This window comes from Gasterosteus aculeatus, chromosome 21 (assembly GCF_964276395.1).
Source record: "Gasterosteus aculeatus chromosome 21, fGasAcu3.hap1.1, whole genome shotgun sequence".
Lineage (NCBI taxonomy): Eukaryota > Metazoa > Chordata > Actinopteri > Perciformes > Gasterosteidae > Gasterosteus > Gasterosteus aculeatus.
The window spans coordinates 8,855,799-8,879,413 of NC_135708.1; the positions used below are offsets into that span (position 1 = coordinate 8,855,799).

Genomic DNA, 23,615 nt, shown 5'->3' on the forward strand with positions numbered 1-23,615 from the left:
GGGAGAATAAAAACAACCCGAGGTGATAATGCTAATCGCCAGTACACAACGTGCGGCCAGTGCATGAGCAATCAGGTATGAATCATGTATTTGCTGTGAGGGGGGGGGGGGGAGCTGCTACATGCGCAGATGTGCGTTAGATATGCATAGTCGGTGCACCATTAACATTTTTTGGAACTGGGCTAAAGGCTCCTGGTGCCTCTTGTCTCTGTGACTGCAACAGATGGTCGACCCCTTTTCTCCCAGGTTTCCCCTACCCCACCCCTCACCCACCCCTCCCTGTGTACTCCCTCACAGGTGTCAGCCTCTCCCTCCCCCAGCCTTCCCTCATCCTAAAATAATCCCCAGCAGCAGCCTATCCCCGCCTCCCTTCACCGTCCTTCCTCTGTTTAATCCGTTCTTCCACCTCCTCCCCCTCTCTCCATCACTCAGCACCTGTGAGGATCCTACCAAGAGTAGATAAGGCCTTCTCTCTCCGTGAGTGGGAGTTGAGGAGGGGGGAGGGCGGGGGGGGGGTCAGGTAGAACAAAGAGGGAGAAAGCCCATGAAGACATTGGTAAATCTTGACAGCTGTTTCATTCGGAAGGCGATCTCTTCGGGCGGGGGCCATATCTGAAAACGACGAGGGGAGGAGAGAAAAATAACAGAGTGGTTGCATTCTCGCGCAGAAGAAGGGAATCGACGGAGATCAAGTTCAGAGGATTAATTTGACACAAGGCAGAGCAGATGGTAGAAGGCAAAGAGGAGGAAAAGGAAGGAGGCAAAGAAAAAATGCTTTCTTTGTCACAGTAATTGCTCTCAACCAGTCTAGTGTGCAAACTGGGGAGAGATTATGGGATTTATTCCTATGTAGATTTCCAACGGAGACGCTTTGCCGGAGCCATTCTGTTTCCTTCAGCGGAACGTGTGGCCTGGGATGTTCTTGGTATAAATACATAAATACTGCTGGAGCCATGCCTTTTATTTCCCGGGACAGTGAGGCGGAGGAGGGCGCACATGGATCAAAGGTGTGTGTGTGTCAATGCAAACAAATGAAGTGTCAACATAAATGACAGCACAGCATATGTTTATATATTTATAGTGTATGGCAGCAGGCAAGGCCTTTGTTTTTGCAGCGGGAAAACAAGGCTTTGTTCAGTGTCAGAAGGTACAGACTCTTTCACAGAAACATATTAATCTGTACAACGTTAAAGGTGGATAACGCCAGCGAGAAGCATGGCAACACTAATGATAGATGCTATCGCTCGAGTGGATATTTGCCAGAATAAATCATTTATTTGATTTGGGGGTAAAGATTATTGTGAGATCCAAACTGCGTGGGTATTTGCATTTGTTTACCAGAATACTTTATACAATGCATTGCCATTTCAAAGCTGGTCAAGTACGTATAATTCTTTGTCCACACATGAAAACAAGATAAAATTGTGTTTGCCGATTGCATTTGATTTCATTAGATTTGATTACTTTCTAGAATGAGCGTGAGAGTGCAGCTGTGCACCATCAGTTGGTCTTTGTGGTGGACTTGCGCCGACTCTCTCGGACTGCAGTGGAGGTGGGTGCATTGAAAGAGGCCTCCCGCAGGATGAATGCCTCAAAGGCTCATCCCTAAAGAGTCAATGTCGGCCCCGGTTAGAGGAGGAACCGTCATTCCTCCCGTTTCCCAGTTCCACATGTGTTGCCAATCAAACGGCCCTCAGAACACCTCCTATTTTCAATCGGGCTCTTTGATGTGTCCTGAACGCATCCCTGTAGTGTGCGCGGGTGTGTGTGTGTGTGTGTGTGTGTGTGTGTGTGTGTATGAGTGAGGAACATGACTGGTCTCATTACCTTCAATGCAGCACACCAGGGAATGCCCCATAGTTGCCTACAAGCTTCTGTTTCTACAGTAACATGTCTAATCATACAAGCTAGAATCAGGAATCAGGAAACATTTATTGCCAAAATATGTCATACATACAAGGAATTTGACTTGGCGGTTGGTGCGTAACAGTAGACAGTATAACAATAGACAACAAGACAGCAGTGCACAAGTGATAAAATAAAAGGAAATGCTAACAAACACCACCAGCTTTTACAGTCCTACATTACACCAGCGGGAAGACGCTGTCCCACAAACAGTTCTGAGGCTTTAGGCTAGACAGAGTCTAATAAAACCGATTTAATGAAGTTGCATCATAACCACAAGTGCTTCATGTACTCTGTTACAGGTTGTCACGGCGACCACAAATCCCACTGGAGCGTAGATAAAACGTTTCAAGTAAAACATCAAGCCTTAGCTTTCCCACATGCTTGTTATCTTGATTGTTTCTCCTCGTGTGCGTCGCCTTCGGGGCCTGAGCCCAACCCAGGCAGCGCGTGGCGCTCCATGGGTGGCAGGATGGCAAAGGGCCTCAGGTGACATTGGGGCAGGAAGATCCCAAATCTCGAATGACCACATTTTGACCTAAGGGGACCTCATTTTATGGTTTGCACCGGGGTAAGTGATATATATCAGACGGTGACCTTCCAGACGATGATTACCCAACAGCAACACAAATCAATACATGTAATCTAAAGAATTATTATGTTAAAGAATCTGCTGCTGGGACAAATGTGATGAAGAGATTCTGTGGCCACATAATCTTACTTTACAACTGACTTGATTGCAGATCCATTACTACAGTAGCTCTTGTTTTATTCCCAAAACAAATCATTTGTAAGACCTGAATTTTTCTTTATACTTGATTGGAAAGAACTTCCAACTACGTTTAAAACCTATACTGTACCTAACCCTAAACCCACTTTCTCTTTAAACACTGATCATAAGGCTAGAATACCATATACTCATCCATGCTAAATGCTAAATACTCATCCATAAATCAAAATCCATCAAATCTATGTTAGTCTTAAGAGCTCAAGCTGATTTAGGCGGCTTCTTCCAACACACATTCCTGACGGTACCAAAGGTCAACCGGTTGGCCTATTGCCTAAAACCTTTCCCTCCAGTTTTTCTTCTCTAAACAAAGTGCTTGGGTTCCAGCTGAGATGAGAGGCCGTTCTGGTAAACACGATACGCTCTCTCTTTCTGTGTTCCTCACCTGGCCGTCTTTTCAGCGAGCCAGTTCATCTGTGACCCGCTCCGTTTCTCTCTCCCACACATACACAAAGCCCACTTCATGGTCTAGAGAGTGAAAGGCATTAGCCTTCCCTCCTGCCTGCTCCACCCTCACATTACCAGGACCAGCCTCTCACCTCTGATACGCGCTCTCACCAGATGTTGCCCAAAGCTGTAGGAATGAACCCCTGGGTTTGTGCGTATGTATTTGTCCGTGTGTGCGTTCATGTCAGCCTCCCACAATTGGCTCCTTTTTTTTTCTTGCATCTGCCAAGATTTATGACAGGGTTTTTTTCCTAATATGTCGGCTTCCTCTTTTCAAATCCCACTGGGGCAGTAGATTGCGGATGAGAGGGAGAAGCAGGTTCTTCAACCTGAAACAGGTGACTCACCAGGCTGAAGACAGGGTCAAAAATACATCTCCCAGATCCATCGCACTAACACTCGCGATTTTCTTTTTATCTAGTGGCGGTTCACACAAACCCCATCTGCTTTTAATATCAACACACTTACACTTGGCAACACAGGATCTACTGGTCTGGCTTGCAGGGGTCAAAAGGACAGAGTGGAGTAATGAAATCACACTGGACAAAGGACCAAGTCTGCTGTTGATCACTGTACAAAAAGGTTTTCATTATCAAGTACTGGGATGGCTGGAATGCAAAAAGGGGATATTAAAGACTCGGCAGAGCTCTTTCTTCGTGAGTAATGATCGGACAGAGGTGGTGGGGAGGGCTTTACTCTTCCCTTAGGCCTTGAAGTGTTAAGGGCTGATACATCCCACTAGGTTACATGCTGCGCTGTGTATCATTCTAGGATGAGCCCTATTGTCTTTGGATGTCTTTACGTCACCTATGTGGATACGTCAACTTGATTTGTGTCTGATGTCGGTTCTGTAACGATGACGTTCATGGACAGCAGAACATCCCTTTAAGATTTTTCCACAAATCAATACAGAAATATGGTGACAGACTGAACATTTTATCATCCATAATAGCTGACATTTCTCCATATCATATAATCCTAAATGCCATTTCTAAATCTTGGAAGGACCATATTGTCTGTGTTCGATTAAACCCTATCACTCCCAGTGGAGAACCAGGGTCCTGTCCACTGTTTAAGTGAGACTTGCACATGAACCAGTTGGTCCATATGGTCGGCATTAAACGTATCAATAGTCCTGGTCCTTTATAGCGAATGAGAGTGACCCCTGCTTGTGTGTTATGAGACCAAACCAATCAAGAGGAGAGCGATTGGGTTGTGTCACATTCTTATTATTTGGGGGAGAGGCTGTGTGATTTGGCTTGTTTACATTGCGTTCATAAATAAGCACATGAATTTACCATAGGAAGTCAGTAATATTAGTGTTATAAGACAGCTGTAAACCCAAAGCTCATGTCAGGTACCCCCATGTCTCTGATTTGTTGGATTACTACTACAAAAAAATAAACATATATATATACTGTATATGCAAACCTAAATTACACACAAATTTGATATATATATATATATATATAATCCATCATAAATCTATTCACATCATTTTATCATTGGTCATGATTGATCAAAATATGCAATTAAAGACTTTGAAAGGCTGATGAGAGTAATAATGATACTTTTGGCCTGGAACCAGAGGGGTTAATTACACAATTAAAATGTTCTCATGAGTTCAATTCAAAGACCAGTATTGTATCAAATATGTTAACTAAAACAGGCACTGACAAGCTTTGTAAAGAACAGAAGGATATCATCTTAATGCCATAATCCTTTGTGATTCCCTAAATACACTATTGCACAGATAATCTTCTGGAGAAGGCAACCCCCCCGGTCTCGTGCACCCCCCCAGGGGGGGGTCTGTTGTACTCTGAGGCTGCTTTTAGCCTCTGCTTCAAAAATGGCATAGACAAATTTCTCTAGACATTTTTCTGTCAGGATAAAGGAGAACACCTGTGAGTGTGCTCTGATGAGTAAATATCAGTCTATATGTTATTGGTGGAAATTTGAAAAATGAATATGGCAAATACCGATTTTTAGAATCGCCTGAATAAAAATAATTTTCATGGTATCTATGAAAACATGGAGATCCTAGGCTAGTCATAGCCCGGTGTGTGGACAGTATTTGTTCTCGTTGAAATGTTTACATAGAGAGAAGTAAAACACAATCTAGTGAAGCACTCGACTGTAGAGGCACATTGGACCAAGTGCAGGATCAATTCTCTACATTTGCTCTATTAACACGCAATAAAAGGTATTATTAACGAAGGACCTTCACGGTGGTTCAGAAGTTGCTTGAGAGACGGTATGTTTGGACACCCCCTTCCTGAAGATATTATTAAGGGTAAAAACCTCCCTGTCCTGTCCATTCAGAGTCTGGGCAAATTTCCAGTCTGCTCTCTTCACCTACATTCTACCCATACCCCCAGAAGTGATATACACACAAATGGATGACTTTGTTCCAAATACATGTGCTTTTTAGTACATTTCCACTCCCACTTCCATTGACTTTTTCAAAGGCCTCTCCCTTCCTCAGGAAAAAGACATATCTGACAGGAGCTCTGTGATACAGGGCCAAATTCTAAAACCTTTCTCCCACCCTAGTTGAACATTTTAAATGTAACTATTGTATTTATCACCATAGGCGTCATCACAAGATGTTATTAGAAGTTCAGCCAGTTTGCGGCAAAACCTCCCGGCGAGCCATTCCATTGACCTGTCATGAATCAGGATGAAAGAAATGGAGAGAAAGGGAGGATGTGTTCTTATTTGACTTTTTCACTACCACCTCAACAAATGTTGGAGCCACATTGTGAGCAGTGCCATTGGAAATTGCACCTATTAAAGAGGTCAACTTGTTTCAGAAAAACAGATGAGAACTGTTTATAAATTCCTTTCTTGAGTTCCGCTTTTTAGCTTTTAAAGGTATGATAAAGGATCCGGCAGCCAGGCGACTAATAATATTAACACATTTTCTCAACTAAATCCAAAAGACCCAAGCCACATTCATAATTACCATGGGGAAAGCAATGTAAACAAACTCTGTTCCAATTCGAACTCTTAACACTGCAGTATGGAAACAGCGAGAAATTGAAAAAATCATTTATTTCCTTTATGCATCTTATTTCACTGGTGTGTCAAAAGCAGAGAGATCGTTAGCAAAGGAATTTTTTACAAGACTTTGAATCCACCCTCAATTTATCGTATGTACAGAGAATGGCAGATGCGGTTCTTAATGATACACTGTTGTAAGAAGGAAAATTGCACTGCTCTTACATACAGGTAATTTGTACCACCCATGGTACCATATTGTGACAATAAAATACAATGAGGAATGGTCATAAAAACACAATTGAACAAAAGCAATATATTTTCTCATTTCTCCCAGGATCAAAAAAAAGAAAAGAAAACCCCAAATAGTAGCTTTATGGGAAGACTCCATGTGTCACAGAGGTGCTGCACAAACAACTATTACACAAAGGAAATAATAAACATGCATTATGGGATATTATCTAATATACATACGATAAGAAACAAATGTGTTAGATATTGCAAGCACTTGAACCCCTCCTCAGCTCATGATGGGGACTAAAACATGGAAACATCTGTTAAAACAATTTCTGTGTCAGAGTTGGACCCCGCCTTAAGCACAAATACACAACCCAGTCAGATTCTGATCAATAAACAAACATTTGAAAGCGACAGATGAGGGAGACACATTAAGAGAAGAAGAAGAGACAGCCAAAGTTAGTACAGCCTCGTTGGTAATCTCATGTTTGTACTGCAGACTCAGAGGAATAGTTTTGATTACTTCATTGACTGAATCATCTACAAGGTCAGGCATCCCATCTTCTCTGCCTCCTACTCCTCTGCTTTTCTCCCACTCATCCGCCAAGTGGTTCATATGGCTGCCAAGACATATTCATAGACATATTGGAGCATCCGGTTACTGGCAGCGATTACAGACACTTAAACACATGTCCACCTACACACAGACACACAGGAACATTTCTAGACGAATAAACATACTGTACCGTATTTCACACTCCCTTTTATGTGCGGGAACATGTTCTTTTATGTACTTGTGAGGCCCAAAGCCCCCTGAACGGCGATAATTCTACAGATCCTACTCTTAACCTACTAACCACTGTATGCGGGATAGAAAAGGAACTTTATCTGAACCTGGATTCAGGTCATAGTTGTGCCCCCAGGCCTCTGGAAATAGTGGCGGGTAAAAGATTATTGCATGCAGCACTGCAGTCCCATATTGAATGATAATATCATCCCCAAACATACTGTACATACACATATATGTACACTCTCACACACAAACAGTGAAAATGCTCCAGTGATTGTTGACTGAACGACAAACAGACTTTCCAGCAGGTTCCTACCAAAGGAAATGATTCAGAAAGGAAAAGAAAATCAGCCCCATGGTATGGGCCCGGTGGATAGGTGGTCCTAACTGAGATGATGTGGTTTCCTATGAAACCACACTGATGAAATATTCAGAGAACAACTCAGACACCTCGAGGCCAGCGGGCTTCGGTTACAGCCAAATCATTCTTGGCGAGGACGGGGCCAGAGGAACGCCGGCAAGGTCGCCGCTGCTTCTTTTATCACCACACACGACAACAGACACACACAAAGGCGCCCGTTCATTTTTAATGAGGTCCACTCATTAATAACCCAGACCTGACCCCATTTACACTGCTGGATTCCCGGTGTGGGCGGGACAGAGCAGGGATGAAGGAGATCTCAAGCTGTTTTCCTCCTTCGCCATCGCCGTGTGGTGAGGGTGACAGTGTGAAATGAATAAATCAGCAACAGAAGAGAGAATTCAGGATTATCATCTGGAATACCAGCGGTGGGGTGGAGGGGTGTGTGTGGGGGGGAGGGAGGATACAAGCTGAGGGTTAGGATCTGAAACCAAAGGGGTCATCGAGAGAGAGGAGGGGGGAGTCATGCCCAAAACGCAAAAAAACTAAAAAACAAGCCTCATCCACATTAGCGCTGTACCGACTGATCCCTGCCGGTGTGTTTGACGACTGGCCCCTGTCAATGTATCACATGGACGGCTGAAAGCTAAGGGAATAAAAAGCAAAGGGGGTTGATGCTGACTAAGAGCCATCAACGGACCAGAAGGCACTTTTACACGAAGCTTATCACAATTTAGAACATCTCAAAATCATTTATTTTTTAATAAAAAGCATCATGGTTTATATAAAAAAAATATCTTTTTTTTGTTTTACATATTAACATATTCTGTCCATAAAAATCTTTGAATCTCAGCATCTCATAATGACTTATATCCCTCTTTGTATTCCCCTGTTAATGGTCTATAGAATCGGTCCAAATCTCACAAAAGTCTCGTCCTGGTATCAGGAGTAAAAAAGCCTCCGTTTCTCTGATCCGTGGAGCCGGCTGAGCTTGGCGAGCTGAGAGGGCGATGGGGGCACGTCCTGTCTGTATGGGCCCTTGGACTGAGGTGCGGCCTTTAACGGGGCATAACTTGGGGCCTGAGCGTGGTTCCCGGCATATTCGGACGTAGGCCCCCCGCTGGGGGCTTCCTGCCCAGGAGACGGCCTGGTCTTGTTGGCCTCGTGCTCTCGGCGTTTCTGGTCCTGCCTCAGCAGCTCCTGGGTCTCCAAGAGGACGCGCGCGTTGTAGCTGGACGTCGCCAGGTAGCCGTTGCGTGATCCATGGCTGACAGAGTAGCGGGTGTTCTCACTGGATATCTGGAATCCCTCCGCTGGCATATATCCCTTGTCCCACGAGTCCTGGGATGTTATGCTGGGATTCTTTCGAGGTTGCCTAAACACACACACACAGAGAGGGTTAAAGTGGTCAATCGCTCTGTTGAGTGACTCACCTTAAAAAGGGCCTGAACCTAAAAAAGGGACCAAAGAAGGGGAGCCACCGCTTAGAAAAGATTGCTTTTTTTCCCGCAGTGGCCCTTGGGTCAGCGCCATTCAAGAGGAATTCAAAAGAAAGTGCTCTTCAGCAGAGAATGTAGGCATTTTCACATTTTGTTGGATTAAAAGGGGGATACGGTCGCTGCGTTGAGTTAACATACTGAAGGCAACCCGAGTGAAGCGAAGGAAGACGTGTTATAGTCTGCTGCATGATTACACTGAATCCTGGGACACAAGGACATAAAAAGGACAAGAAACAAATGGGGAAGGCATAAAGAAGCCCACAGGCCTATTAGTTCCACATAGTAAACAAACACAAATGTTAAAACCTCCCTGTGAAAAATGGCTTCATCCATTTAACTACTATTTGGAGACTGGTGCATTCACAGCACAGACAGAGTAATGGCAGGCCAGGCGTTATTCGCCTTTTACTTATCCTCCATCTGCCTGTCAGAGCCCTGCACTGAAAGGGTGAGCTGCCCTTGTATTATTATCTTTCATCCCAAAAATTAAACAACGCCCAAGCATGCCTTCCGCTGTACATGTTCCCCTTTCCTGAAATTGGCCCTGAAACGCTGTCCTTGGGAACTGCCAATTCTTTGGCCAAACTGTTGGGGCTGCTCCTCCATTATTAGGATCCATTAAGGCCCGCCATGCCATGGTGGACCTGTGACAGTGTGTTTTGCGTCAGGGGTGCCTAGAGAAATCCCATTCACACCTCACTGAGCCGCTGAGCGCTTAAAAGGATTTTGAGTTCACAGCACACAAGCCTGAAGAGGGAGACGAGGACTTTCAAGACCTGCATGTCTCATTTGGACACGTCTCAATGCAGACTGTCTCATGACAGGAGGACTTATTGTTCAAAACGTATTAGTTAAAAAAAAGACTCACAATGACGACGATCAATTCTTCCTTGCACTTTAATGTCTTATCTTATAGATACATAATGCTTGAAAGAATCTGCAAAGAGACTGTTGACAGTAAAGTTGAAAAAAGACTCATTTTGTTTGTAGGTGTTTTACAGGGGGAGTTTGATGATGTCAACAGCCCTGTTATCAGGGTATGAATTATATAAATACAAACCTTTCTGTCAAAATGGTAAAAAAGGTGTATTTAAGTACTAGTGAAGTGTAGATTTCTGGCTCAGAGGGAGAAAAAGATAATTGAGAAAACAAATGAATGTGTTCAAAATGCACATATTTTGAAGGTAAAAAATAATTTACCTTTAATCTCTATAAAACTTCCTTCGTTGATTACTTAGGATAAGAACATTTTTCAGAATTGTTCGGTTTGTATAAACACGGCTTAATATAATCATTGGCACTATAGTATTATCATTTGTTTCATTCAAGAGACATCTACAGATGAAGAGACAAAGTAGTATAATAAACACCTAAATGTGTGTTTTGGATGTTTTCTTCCCACCAGTCTAAAAAGAACATTTCTGTCATCACATGTAAACACCCAGCGAGAGACAAACAATGCTTTATCCAAGGTTGTCTCCCCATGACGATTGTGCGATTCTAGTAGATTTAAGGTAAAAAACGGAATTACTGTATTTTCTGCACAATTTTGCATCTCGTAACTGTCCCATAGCTCTGCCATCACTAATGAATCCCCACGTAGTCCACACATTCTAAGCGCTGTGATGCCAGTATCTAAGCCTTTGGAGCCTCCGTCTACATCCACGCATGCCAGGACAAATGTGCACACATGTATGTGCTGTACATGTGCAGCACATACACATCTCTGAGTCTGCGGAGCACGTGTGAGTACGTGCCTAATTGGCAGAGGGGCAGATGTAGGGACAGACTGCAGAGCGAGCCCCACCACATGCTCCGTATCTGGGTTGTGGTGTCTGGGCGAGCCGCCATGCATTCACACGACGGCTTGGCTTGCCGAGCGGCCAGTGCCGCTCGCGAGGGAGAGACCTGGGAACGCCCGGTGCGAAAGGGCTGCGATATGCGTTTTGAGCATGACCGCTGAGGTTTATGAATACAAAAAAGCGAAGATAGGAGATTTAAGGGGGAAGCCTTCAGGGGCGATGCAGGGAGAGGAGAAATGGCTGTGTTCCACAGGAATGCAATCGTGATCGATGCGTCGGGGGAGTCGGCTTTCTTATCACCTCTACTCCTGTGCCAGAGCATGTCACAAAGTAGATTAGTTACATCTACAGAGGGGAGGGGATGGGAAAATACATCATACCAGAGAGCGAGTAAATTTAGAATGACAGAACATAACAAACAAATCCAGGAAGTTGGCTTGCAGAGACATTTGTGGCCGCTGTGTTGTTTCTTTAAAACAGCTGGGAAAAATCAGAGTTTATGAGGAGGAGGAGGAGGAGAGAGCACACATGCACGGACACAAAATGATTAGGGGAGAAAACACAGAACGGCATGCAACGCGTAGTGGAACAATCGCTGCTAAGAGATTCAATTGTCTACAAACCTGGAATAATGTTTTCTTTACGTTACGCGGATTGATGTTGTTTAGGCTGCGGGCTGCGAGAGGAGATGGAGGAGCTCATGGCAGGCCACATTTAACAACCTTATCTTTGCCGCATACATGTGTGTCTTTTTGTGTGTCTTTTTGTGCGTCCCTTTCAGACTAATCAGTGGTCTCTCCTTCCTACTAACACACTCTCCCGGCCCCTCTCGCTCCTCCACTGCCTGTCACCACTAATCCTGCTCTAACAACAAGCCTTCATTAGTGCTCTTCCAATCCTCAGATCCCAGACAGCCGGCTAAGCCTGGTCGTCATCAGATAACCAGCTACCATGGCTTTTTCTAGGAGCACTTTTTTTTTCTTCTTTGGGAGGGAATGTCCACTTTTTTCGTCTGACTGCTCTAGACGCCTATTTTGGAAAAGAAACACAGGCTGAAGAGGTTTCCAAAAGAGAGATGGATGGAGTCAGAGGGAATCGTGGCTATTAATCTGGGGATGTAAGACTTCGGCTCTTTAATGAAGGGGTCAAACGTCAAGCCTGAGCTCATGCGACTCTCTGCTAAAAGACGCTATGAGATTATGAGAGGAATGCATATCAAAGGCCATCCGCTGAGCGCATGTGGACGGCCAGACCAACTTTCCCAAGAGAAGGAACTCAGCGAGAGAGGGGAGGGCCGGAGGGAACTGTCACATCACATGAGATGCCAGCAGATAACACCTATGGAGGGCAGCACGGATCGGTCCGGCTTCTACAGACCGCATTGATTATGCGTCCATGTGGACCACAAATCCATAGCCATAGACAGGAACATGTTTTTAATCGACGCGGTCACCACTGTTCAGAGACAGCGGAGCGATGGAGGAAGGCTATGAAGAAAATGATTGCTGTTTGTGCAAGGGGGATTCAAATCACAGGAGAGCCAATTCACTCTGGCCAAGAAAATGAAAAGACCACACACACACACTTTAATTGTTCGGTCTTTGTTTGAAATGGCAGCAAAACTTCACTTCACTCAGACTCAGACTTTTGTACTTTTTCTATGTGGAAATTTGACACGATAAGGTGTTTAATTTATTACTGACTTTAACTGTCAGTCAGTCAAAAAGAGAATGTGTGTCTTCAGTGACTTTCTACTTAATGATGTAAGGCTTAAAAAATGGTTGGCTTTGCAATTTGCATCAGCAGTGCAATTCAAGAGCTTCAGAGAATAACAGAGGTGAGTTAGGGAATACAAATACCCATAGTAAACGCTCTACCTCCCCCTACGTCTCGAGATGTAAGATAGTGTAAGCTTTATTGGCATCCCTTTGAAAAATATGCAAGAGAATCGAAACAGGAAGATGGAGAAGATGAAGAGCAGTGGCTATAGCTCTGGACCCAAGCTGGTGAAAGATTGCCAAGAGAAAACTTCTTTTAAAAGCATGATGGAGCTGCCATTCATTACAGTGGAAGAGTCAGAGAGGGTGGTGCCTGTGACAAAGTCACCACTTCCTCAGGGTCAACATTGACTTAATGGAAGTATCAGCATCAGTCAAACAATTTCAAGCGATCACATTAAATGATTCCAGTCAGAGAGTTTTGCTCAGAATCATTTAAATGTCTGAAGATGAGGGGGCTGAAAGGGGGGCTTCTGTGGTGATTGACTTTGTAACCAAACAGATACGTTAAAGAAAGTGTAGAGGGAGAAGGGTAAAGGGAAGTGATGGAAATCGAAAAGAGACAAACCAGGATCTTGAGAAATGGCAGGGAGAATGTGAGGTGGACAAAACAAAGAAGGGTGACGAGGTCTCACCGTGGCAGGGAGTTGTACTGTCTCTGTGCTTGTTGTAAACCATCTGTGTCCTCTTGCTGCTGCTTTTGGGCCTGAGTCTCAACTGACACCGAATGGCGTCCGCTTGGCAACTCCATCCCATTGCTCACCTGTAACATCCATCGAATGATACAAGTCAAGATATGCACAGTAAATACACAGAAAACGAATAAAAATGAAACAAACATTCTAACGCACAAAGATTTGATAAGAGAAAAAACACACAAACACACACTTAGATAATGGAATATATTTCCCTCAGCGCATCAGATGATTTGTCAGTGTGAAGCCTCATGTGTGTTGAGCTATAGCCCGGGGAACAGGTAGTTAGAAGGTGTGATTCCATTGTGATAATGCACATGTGCTAGTGGATAAAACGTCCCAAAATCTAAAATAAAATAGTGTAAAATAACTAACTGTATTGGGTTGGTCTCTAAGGACTAAAAATTGACATTTAACAATGGGGTATCTCTTTGAACTGTACCGGTGCATAACGTGTTCCAACATATCTCCCGGTGTCTGAGTAAAGCTAAATGGAATCTCACTTTTATCTGCAGAAATCTGCAGAAAATGATCTGCCTTCCGGATGCTAATTATATTGAAAAGGTTATTAGGTGACGACTTTCATGACGCTCATCCGGTTAAAATGAAAGTGTTATCTTTCGGTGTTATACTATGATTGATAGCAGATTTTGCCAAAAGTATATGAAGAACAACATGGGTACCAAGGCCGATCTTTGGTGTCTTTGAAGCGGAGTAAAGCTAAGTGGAATCTCACTTTTATCTGTAGTGGTCCCCAACCTTTTTTACCTCACGGACCGTTTTCATGTCAGACAATATTTTCGTGGACCAGTCAAGAAGGTCCGGTGGAATAACAGGGGGGGTTATTTCAAAATAAATTATTTTTCAGAAAAAAAAATCTATTCTTTCTGTGGTGCAGCCCGGTACCAAATGGCCCACGGACCGGTACTTGTTCGCGGCCCGGTGTTTGGGGACCACTGCACTAATGGATTTAGCTGGTTGAAAGTTGAAATGATTTATTATCACCTGTCAAACAGCTGCAATTGCTGGAGCTCTTGAAAAAAAGTTCAAGATGGAGAGAGTTTTTGCATTCAAAGTAAAAAGAACGAGACGCGACATACAGTGAAGAACTGTGCAGAGGAATTTCTACACGTGTAGAACAGAAGGGGGATGAGCACGGACCACTTTACGAACTGCTAGGCTACTTCCATCTCAGCATCTACCCTGCGCGGTACACAGTCTGCAGAGGACCAGTACTGTGTGCCTGAAAGACGGTGGTTTGAAAACGTCCTGGCTAAATGTGGGGAGATTGTTGGCACTTCAAACACAGCCGTCAAGTGATGGAGAGTTGAGAGCAAAGTGAACGAGGACAGCAGGAAGAGTCGCTAGTTCAACATGTTTCACCTGGTGGTATTCTGCCTTGGAGATGATCAAATATGTCAAATTTGTTTAAAATAATTAAATAATTTAAAATACATATTTTCTAATGTAATTAATTGTTAATATAAAAATAAAGTTAATTACGAACAAATCTAGATTGATGAATTTCAAAATGTGACCTTCATTTTCCTTATTCATATTCCTTATTTTTTACACACATTTCACATTTAATCAATAAAGCGATGACTTTGGATCTACGTATGCGGTGCGTGGCTGGAATTACAATACATGTCTCAGAATTAATCTGCTGACTGGTCAAATTCCCTTTGGGGTTTACAATCCACTGCCCACGTTAACTACTTGTCCACTCTCTGTTTGTCTAAATCAGAGTACTTTTTAAAATGATATTCTGCTCATGGTATGTTGTGCTGAAGACATAAAATACAGATGATTATCAACACCCCCTTCATTTCACAGATTTTTATGTGACTACTACACACCACTGTGTTAGCGTTTGTTGATCATCAGTGGGGTTGACATGGGGATATCATCTCCCTCTACAATAGTACACGACTAACGAGCTGGCTGATGAAAGAACATGACAAGCCAATTAAACAGAGGCGAGCTGAGGAGGCATCAGTTTTCATAAGGCTTGGAAGGTAATGTGGCGGGCAGGTGTGGATGGTTTGACGGCATAAAGTTGATATTAAACTATTTCAAACATGAAATATTTTGTCATTTTAAAAGCTGAACAGAGCAGCCAAATAATCAGTTAGCTTGGAGAGACGTTTTATGATACGTGAGACGTCTGCGTAAAGGAAAGGCAACAGTACAGGACAGGATTGCGGTGATGCGGTAAAGGTGTGTTGGCCAACAAGCTCTCTCTTATATTGGTGAAGTTCCTGCTTTCCTCCTCCTCCTCACTTGGACAGCTGAAATAACAGCGCAATTACATTTCACTCAGCGCCAATAACAAGTCCATTCTCAAGCACCCCAAGTCCTCCAAAATAATAGTATTCCACGTGGGTGAAAGTGAATTGGAGTCATATGTTTCAGGTTTCGCTGCAACAACACGTTCCCCGCAACTCTGAAAGTATTGAGAGCCGAAACGAATATCAGATGAACAGAAAGGGGAAAGGATCAAATATGTTATTGGGGCCAAATGTGTGGGGTGAGAAAATAATTAGTCACACGCACTTAAAGTTTTTAATGCAGGAAGTGGTGAAGAATCCAGAGGTGCTAGAAACTGAAAGGTTTTGGTGGGTGACGCCATGTCAAGAGAAATGCATGAGAAATAGTCAGGAAAGAAAATCTGTCAGCGTAATGGCATTATCCAGGGCAGGAGAATCAGATTATTCCATGTTAGGCCCGGAATACAATGCCATACAAAACATGACATTTGTTCAAATCGAATCAAAGAGACGTCCGTGTTCGTTTTTATCCAATAATGTAAAAAATGATGTCTGTAAGGCACGCTTTTATCCCCCCCCTGCTTCCTTGGTGGTGTCGCAGCCAAGGCAGAGAAAAGAAGAAGAAGGGATCACCTGTTTAAACATAAGAGCGTTCACAGACAGTGTGTAGTAAGGGGGGTGTAGGAAATTATAAGAATTATTTGCAGCAAGAAAAATCCGGGACTAGGAAAGCAGCTGGGAAGCGTTGACTTTTAAAAGTTCCAAGGTGTGATATTTCCTTGGTTCAGAACTAGTCACAGACCTTTCAGATATCAAAGCAGGCTGCTATGATGGGTCAGCACTCACATATGGCTTTACCGGCCAAACTCCTCATAATGTTTTGTGTTTGTAGCCGAGCACATAGGGAACAGCTTTAAGAGAGCAGCCGTGCTGTACACAAACACACATATGGGAGACATTAAAGTTGTTAATGGGTAGACAGAACAAGACAGAAGTGAGAGAATGGTAGCAAAACACCACATCCTGGAAAAAAGGGCAGTTGGATAATGAGTCTCTCTTTAAGTCTACGACCCAATTCCGCCAATTTATTATGAGAGGGCCCAGTCCATTTGTGGTCCCTGGGAGTGTGGCTCCGGGCGTAGTATTCGTCTGAGAGCAAGCAGTGTGGTCGGCCATTCTCCCGGTCCTCTAGACCAGGAAATCGTGGTGAATGGGAGGTCGGGCTGGTTATCTCTCTATCGCTACCCCACAGCATGTACGAATGGAAGAACAAAATGTCTTATCTCTTTATCGTAAAGTTCTCTGTGTGGATGAATGTGTTGGGGAATAGTGTCGTAATGTATTATGATGTTGACATAAAATAAATGCAATCGCTTTGTTCTCCTCTCCGCCCCTTGCTCCTTATCTAATCTGCAACACCTACACACAGGTCTGGTATTAAAGCATTTAGTGTGCAGGAATGCATACATCTCTGCACACACACGCTTCTCACTGTGGATATGTTTTAAAAAATGCAACACTTATACTCACAATAAAAATCAAATAAATGTCCTACTTCAAACTTAATCATTTTGTGTGCGTTATGTGTTTCTAAAATGTGTTGACAGGGAGCCCTTTTGCTTATTGCTCAGTTTTAATTATAAACCCTCCTCGCTACTCGCACAACATTAAAGAGCAATATACATAATGTATTATCCATGCAGCATGGACAGCTATTGTTGCCAAGCAAACAGGAAAGAAGCCCAACAAAAGATCAACCAGGATCTCCGTAATCAACAAAATCTAGCTTCTGTGAAAATGTCAGTTTGTTTTAGGTGGATGAGATAGTAGCAAAAGGACATTGACATAGTCTCAGTGCTATGATAAAAACCTCCCAGATACAATCGAGGAAGACATCCCTGCACCTTTCATTTAGTTTTACAATATGATATGTTCCTCTTTTGTGAGATGTGACTGGTTAAACTATGTAGATGTAGCTAGCAGAGTACTTGCAAGTACATGTAATTATGGGCAAAATTGTTTTGTTAAAATATACACAAGTAGCCCAGCTCAGATACAACACACATCCCACGCCATGTATTGTGTTGGTTTGGGTTAACACTAACCCAATGAACGCCATTATATGACTGGTTAGAGCAACGGGCTTCACTCATGGAACAGAACTTTGTTGGCCTTGCCCTAGAATGTCAAGTGAATAAAAGCGGCACAATCTTCACTTGATCACATAGGAAGGAGTGAGCTGCTCTCCATAGAGCTCCACATTCACAGGAACCCAGGATTGCATAAACACAACAGAATACCCATGTAGCGTCAGATCGAGCGATAGTAAAATCAAAGGAATTCACACACATGCTGCCACTATTCCATGGTGCTCACACTCTTCTGTGTGGTGATGTCCATTGGTGCTCTAACCCAACAGCATAAATTGATTATATCGCCGCAGAGGGAAAAATAAGGCGAGCATTTGGAAAATACATAGCGCTTTATGTTGAACATCTGGAAATCCCCTCTTGCAGAGAGAAAACACGCCAGCTCTAACTGTGTATGTGAGCTTAGAGTTTGAGAGGGGAGGGGGGCTCTATGATAGACTGGGCTTGGTCATTATTCTATTAAGGAGGTGCCGAGGGTTCGAGGACTGAGATTGGCGTTATCATTACAGATGTTTACAGCTGACGTACCTGAGGTCAGTCTACAACACCCCGGAGCCGAGCCAGGGGTCAAACGCCCCCAGAGGGAGCCCTGCAGCTCACACTGCTGTCCCTGTTCCTCATGTCATGGGCACTGGATTCTACATTCACTGTAGGAGCTATTGAGCAACAAATAACTAACTTCTTCATGAAAATGACTTTAAGCAAGAACAACAATAACTGACAATTATTAGCATCCTGAATGGTAATCCAAACTACACCATCCAATAGGCCTTTCTGTGCAGCCAGAATTAAAAAGGAATTTTTGTTCTCTCATTGTTTGTATCAGTTGAGAGACATGCAACTCACAAAAAAGAAAGGAAGCATGGTTTTGTCCAGTGACAATTTCAATAAAATCATCCAAACACGAACGCATCCTAACCAATGTGCACGCAAAGACAGAGAGGCAGTGCTGCTTTGTTCAGTTGTACTTGGGGAATGGAACGTAAGAAGAAAACTAGGACATCATAGAGCAGCAGATGTCTGTTGGGGCGGAGAGGTTCAGTTTAATATCACAGCAATCTCAAGACTACAGTTTTGGAAACAACATTTGATCTTATCTTTCATAACATTAAAACAAACACACAACTGTTGATAACAGATCTTTTGTCATCAGCAGTGAAGTGAAACTGGACCGTGGAACAAATGGCTAAACAGCCGAACAGAATTTAAGTAATTGGACATACAGTACAGTATATCTGTATGAAAGGGAACTGATGTAAAATGGTGGATAAACCAATTTCACTTCCAGTAATTGGCAAGACATGTTAACAAATAGCTGTTAACACAGCTATTACCTCTAAATTCTTCACAATTATAATCTAGTATTATTTTGTTATTTCAAAGCTTTTACTTCAGAGGGGCACAATAAAGAACTGAAGACTTTTCCTAAACAGTGACTTAATAAAACTCAGTTAGGTGGGTTTTCCTCCTCTCTTCCATTTGCTCTCCTTGGACAAATAAGTTCAAAGAGAGAGGAAGATGATGAACCTATTCATCATAGTTTGTCCGGAGTGTTCCCACATAAAGTCCACAGGTCGCTGGGATCGGAAGTCAGAGCGAGCTACCCTATTTAGCATGTGGTCTCACTGCTGGGATCCCTATGTGGGAAAGATCAAATATAGCATTTGACACTGACAGCACAGACTAGCCTGCTAACGAGTCTTAATAATCAAATTTTGCTAAGATTAACAAAAAAGCTCACATCTGTGTAAAGTTAGTAGTTATAATGCAGCTTTCAATTATCACAGTATTGAAATAAGAAAATGGAATTTAATGGAAACTGCAGAGACAGTTGATGAAGGTTGTGCAATGTTACCGAAAAACTCCAGTTTCCAGTCTCCACTCAAAAAGTGCAAAATAGTTTAGTACAGCTGTGTCGGATCAGACAGCACTTCAAGCTATTTTATATCGTATATTATTTTTTAATGAAAGAACACCTAAATAAATATAAAATTTCCAATCTACATTTCTATGACATCTGGGAAAACTCCATCTGTTTGATGAAGATCCTGTAATTTGATCCACAAAAGTTGAGCTAAGATTGCTTAGTCAACACTGCTGTCACCACAATATTGGTTTCAGCAAATCTGTGCTGGTGCTGTCTGTTTTTATGAGTGATATAGTGTAAATATTACAACTGAGCCATGCCTGAGATGACGTTCCTGTTCTGGCTTGTGGATCTACGTGGAAGTAATCATGATGTAACCTTGAGTACTCAAGAGACGGCGTGCACCAAAGTGCAGTTTTGGTGCACTTTGATGTCGAAGGCATTTAACTGCCTTCCGAAGCATCTCGCCTTTTCGTGGTTACAATCACTAAATGTTTTCAGTGGGGGTCACAGAGGTTTCACTTTCATCACTGCACACAACATTCAGCAGAGTCAGAGCAAAATCGCATACTGTGAAAACCAAACACATCAATATCTGTACAAATAAAAGCTGTGGAAGGTTTATTTAAGTCAAAACCCTCTCTAAAAATGCTAATGCACTTCACATATAACTTAGACTTCAAGTTAACTTTCTTAAAGTTATACAGTTTTCCGCTCATAATCAGTCAAAAAATATGCCATGGAAACTGCAGGGGAATGATAAAAGTAAATGTTTTACCTCTTACTCCTGCCTCTGTCTGTACATCTGTGAAGGCTTTATCTTGGTCAAAACGTGTCACGAAACGTATTTCCCCTGATTATCATGTCAAAATGTTTGCTCCGTTTTTTAGGAACCGAGCCATATTCATCTTACTTTTGGATGAGGCTAAGGCAGGATTTCCCTGGAGTTTCTCGAATCAATGTTGACACATCTTCCTAACAAGCTCTATCATTGTGAATCCTTGCTCACAGGACTAAAATAACATGAAAGACGACTAATAAAACAGACTTCAATACTCCGGGGATGGCTCTATATCTTATTACCAGTGGAGTTGTGGGGGTACGCTCAACAATGTCAACAATCACAGGCAATTAGGGGCTCAGAGACAGACTGAGACTGCTCAGTGCTGAACAAACAGTTATCCTCTCTCTTTGTAAGCAAGAATGGAAAAGGGGGAGAGATTAGGACTGCAGTGCCGAGAGATGTATGGTTCTAGTGATTTCCAACCATCGGGAGAACTAACACTGAGAGAAATCCAGAGCAAATGAAGTTTTCCCCCCTCTGTATTAAGACGTGGTGTCGGGTAATGGGAAAAACAGCAGAAGACCCCAGCCACATTCCAGACCAATTTAATTGACAAACTGACATTGATAATTGGATGTCAAATAGTTTAACTTTCAAGGTCTGACACTGTGACCCATAATTTAGAAAATAACGTCTGCTTAGTGTAATATTTAGCCTCTTTCCTCTAAAACTAGGCCAGAAAAAGTTACGTCTGTCTCACACCATTAAACCGCAAGCAAATACACAGATATTTGACCTCTGAATAGTTTCTGATCCAGAAGTTTGGCTCTATCATTCTTTGGTCACAGTTCAAATAAGGACGACGGCTGACTTTAAATACAGTGTCAGCCAATGAGTTGACTCTCAAATACTGGGTTGGGACCCAAAAGAGATTTTCACAGGGTAGCCAAATAATTTGCAGAATTTCACTGTTAAAACCGTTTGAAGTTAAACGAGCGTACCAGATGTTGAGATCATCACTGATATAAACGGGGTATGAGGAAAGATGAAAGTGGTTGTTTACTTAGACTCTTGACACAGCTGCACAGCAAGAAGGGATAGGAGATCAGGTCTGAATGAATTAACCAAGAAATTAACTTGATTACATTTTTTCCAATTATGCAAAGTAAATCCTATTGTTGGTATCACCGCTTAAAAGAAAAACTCTCAATTTTTAATTTGAAACCTCTTAATTTAAAAATCCCTTTGATAAGCATAATGGAGAGGAAAATGAACAGTGTGCCAACTGTCTGCAATTTGTTGCCCCTTTCCTTGCCGCAAAGATCTGAACAGTCTCTTGAAATGTAATGTTCTCCTTGTTCATCTGCTACTCTCCTTTACACCATACAGTATCACATACTTCCAAGACAGCAAAAGCACAGATAGATATACGTAATGAGCAATTATTCCCAGGTCAAAGGTTAACCTCAGGAATTAAAATGTGTAAATGGAAATTTGGCTCAACATTTTAGTGAGGTGAGTCAGATAGTTGGCAGCCGTATAAAAGGATGACAGAGTCAGACGATTGACTTCACGGAACCATTGAAAGTTAGTGTTGTAATGGACTTCATACTGTGTCAAATCAATTATTACTAATTTCACAAGGAAAATTGCTTTTATAGTTGATCCCAGAATGTAGGAATTCATGACTCTACTTTATTGCAGTCTGTTGATATACATAACATGTCTTCTCCTGGGAACCAGTGAAGGATAAAATTCACATTCATGCTCAGTGGGGTTTTCTCACTCTCAATCTACTGTAATGTATCTAAAAAAGTTATTGCCAATAACAAATTACATTTAATACAAAAATCTTATGAAATAAAAATAAACAAAATAAGGCAATTTCCTTTTTATGATGTTTCTTAGTAGTACCTAACTGTGATCAAACTAAAGTCTTGTCACAAGTAGGTAGTCACTGAAATAATATGGCGGAATTAAACTATTTTGGTGTAAGGAATCCATTAAACTGCCAATGGATTTGGAGATAATCTGTAGGGGTATTTTGGAGCATGTGTATCTAGGCGTGTGCAGCTCACCCCCACTCTGCTGGAGCGCAACGCCTATCCAAACACTCACCCGGGACTGGTTGAGGACCTGGGTGCGCCCGTGGTCCCCTACGTCATCCTCCTGCCTGGCCTGCTGGAACTCGCTCCTCAGTACTTGTATCCGGTCGTGGTTACTGGGAGCCATGTGACTGCTGGGTCAAAGAGAGGGGCAAAGGAGGTGAGTTAGTGAGACTAGTTGTTTTTAATCCAGATTGCACTCTTAGGCCAACCATGCCAGGACAATTAGACAGAGAATGTTTTAATTGCCCATGGCGCTGTTTTGTAATGGATTTCAATCAAGAAGGAAGTGTTGTGGGGACCGCCTTTGTTAACAAAAGCACCAAGCGCCCACTTTTACCCAAATGTCTGTATTTGTTTGATCAGCTCTTTGGTGGTAATCAAGAGGTGTTTTTCATTGAGTCCCCACTCAGAAGTAATACATGCAACATTACTCGGTTTCTACTGATGCCTTTTCATATTTGAGTTATTCACTTGACCACACCGACACCCCACTAAATTATGTTGGAGATCCGTTTTAATCTGACAGTCATGGTTCCCTTTGCATACCTGACTGACCTCCCTATGTCCTTTTCTTCCCACCCTTCCTTCTTACAGCTTTCGGTCTTGATATTCCTATAACAGAAAGTGTCCCTTGTGCACCATTGTGAGTGATGCATGTCCCTTTTAGACTGCAGGAGAATGTTGGCTTTTCTATGATACGCGGTCATTAAACACTGTAGAAAACTCTCATTTGCATCCCCTTCATTAAAGGGCTTTGAGGGGCCTGTCAATAGGAATCAATAGCCTTCCTTCAGCATAATCAGGCTCTCCTTTTATCACCCGCTACAGAGGCAGCACATGACAAAATGCATAATTGTGGTGAGACATTCGGCTTGATAATGGCCCTGTATTCATGCATACCGCGGGATAAAAGTGACCAAAGGTTAGGATTTTGTGCTGGGAGGGAGCTCGAGCATGTAGGGAGAGAAAGGGTGAGGAATGGAAAAGGGAGATGAAGGCATGAGGAGTATTTTGCAGGGAGAAAAAATGAATATGTTTAATCAAGAGCATGTAAGGTAAGGGTAAGAGACAAAGTCAGCCAGGACCTGTTACCTTGCCACTCAGGGTGTCCTCCTGAGGAGCACTTACAGGTGGC

General features: G+C 42.7%; 1 protein-coding gene across 3 annotated transcripts in view; it reads right to left on the reverse strand.

The window, feature by feature from the left end:
- Window positions 1-6,176: 6,176 nt before the first annotated feature.
- Window positions 6,177-23,615, reverse strand: part of LOC120811645 (partitioning defective 3 homolog) — a 277,609-nt gene continuing 260,170 nt past the window's right edge. For 2 of the 3 annotated variants that reach the window (XM_078096994.1, XM_040167200.2), the window contains 3 exons: window positions 22,491-22,611; window positions 13,242-13,369; window positions 6,177-8,902 (listed from right to left, as the gene is read on the reverse strand). In XM_078096994.1, coding sequence (XP_077953120.1) covers window positions 8,470-8,902; window positions 13,242-13,369; window positions 22,491-22,611 — 682 coding nt within the window. In that variant the 3' untranslated portion in view covers window positions 6,177-8,469. The remainder of the gene's footprint in view (window positions 8,903-13,241; window positions 13,370-22,490; window positions 22,612-23,615) is intronic. The other variant, XM_078096993.1, reaches the window with a different exon arrangement.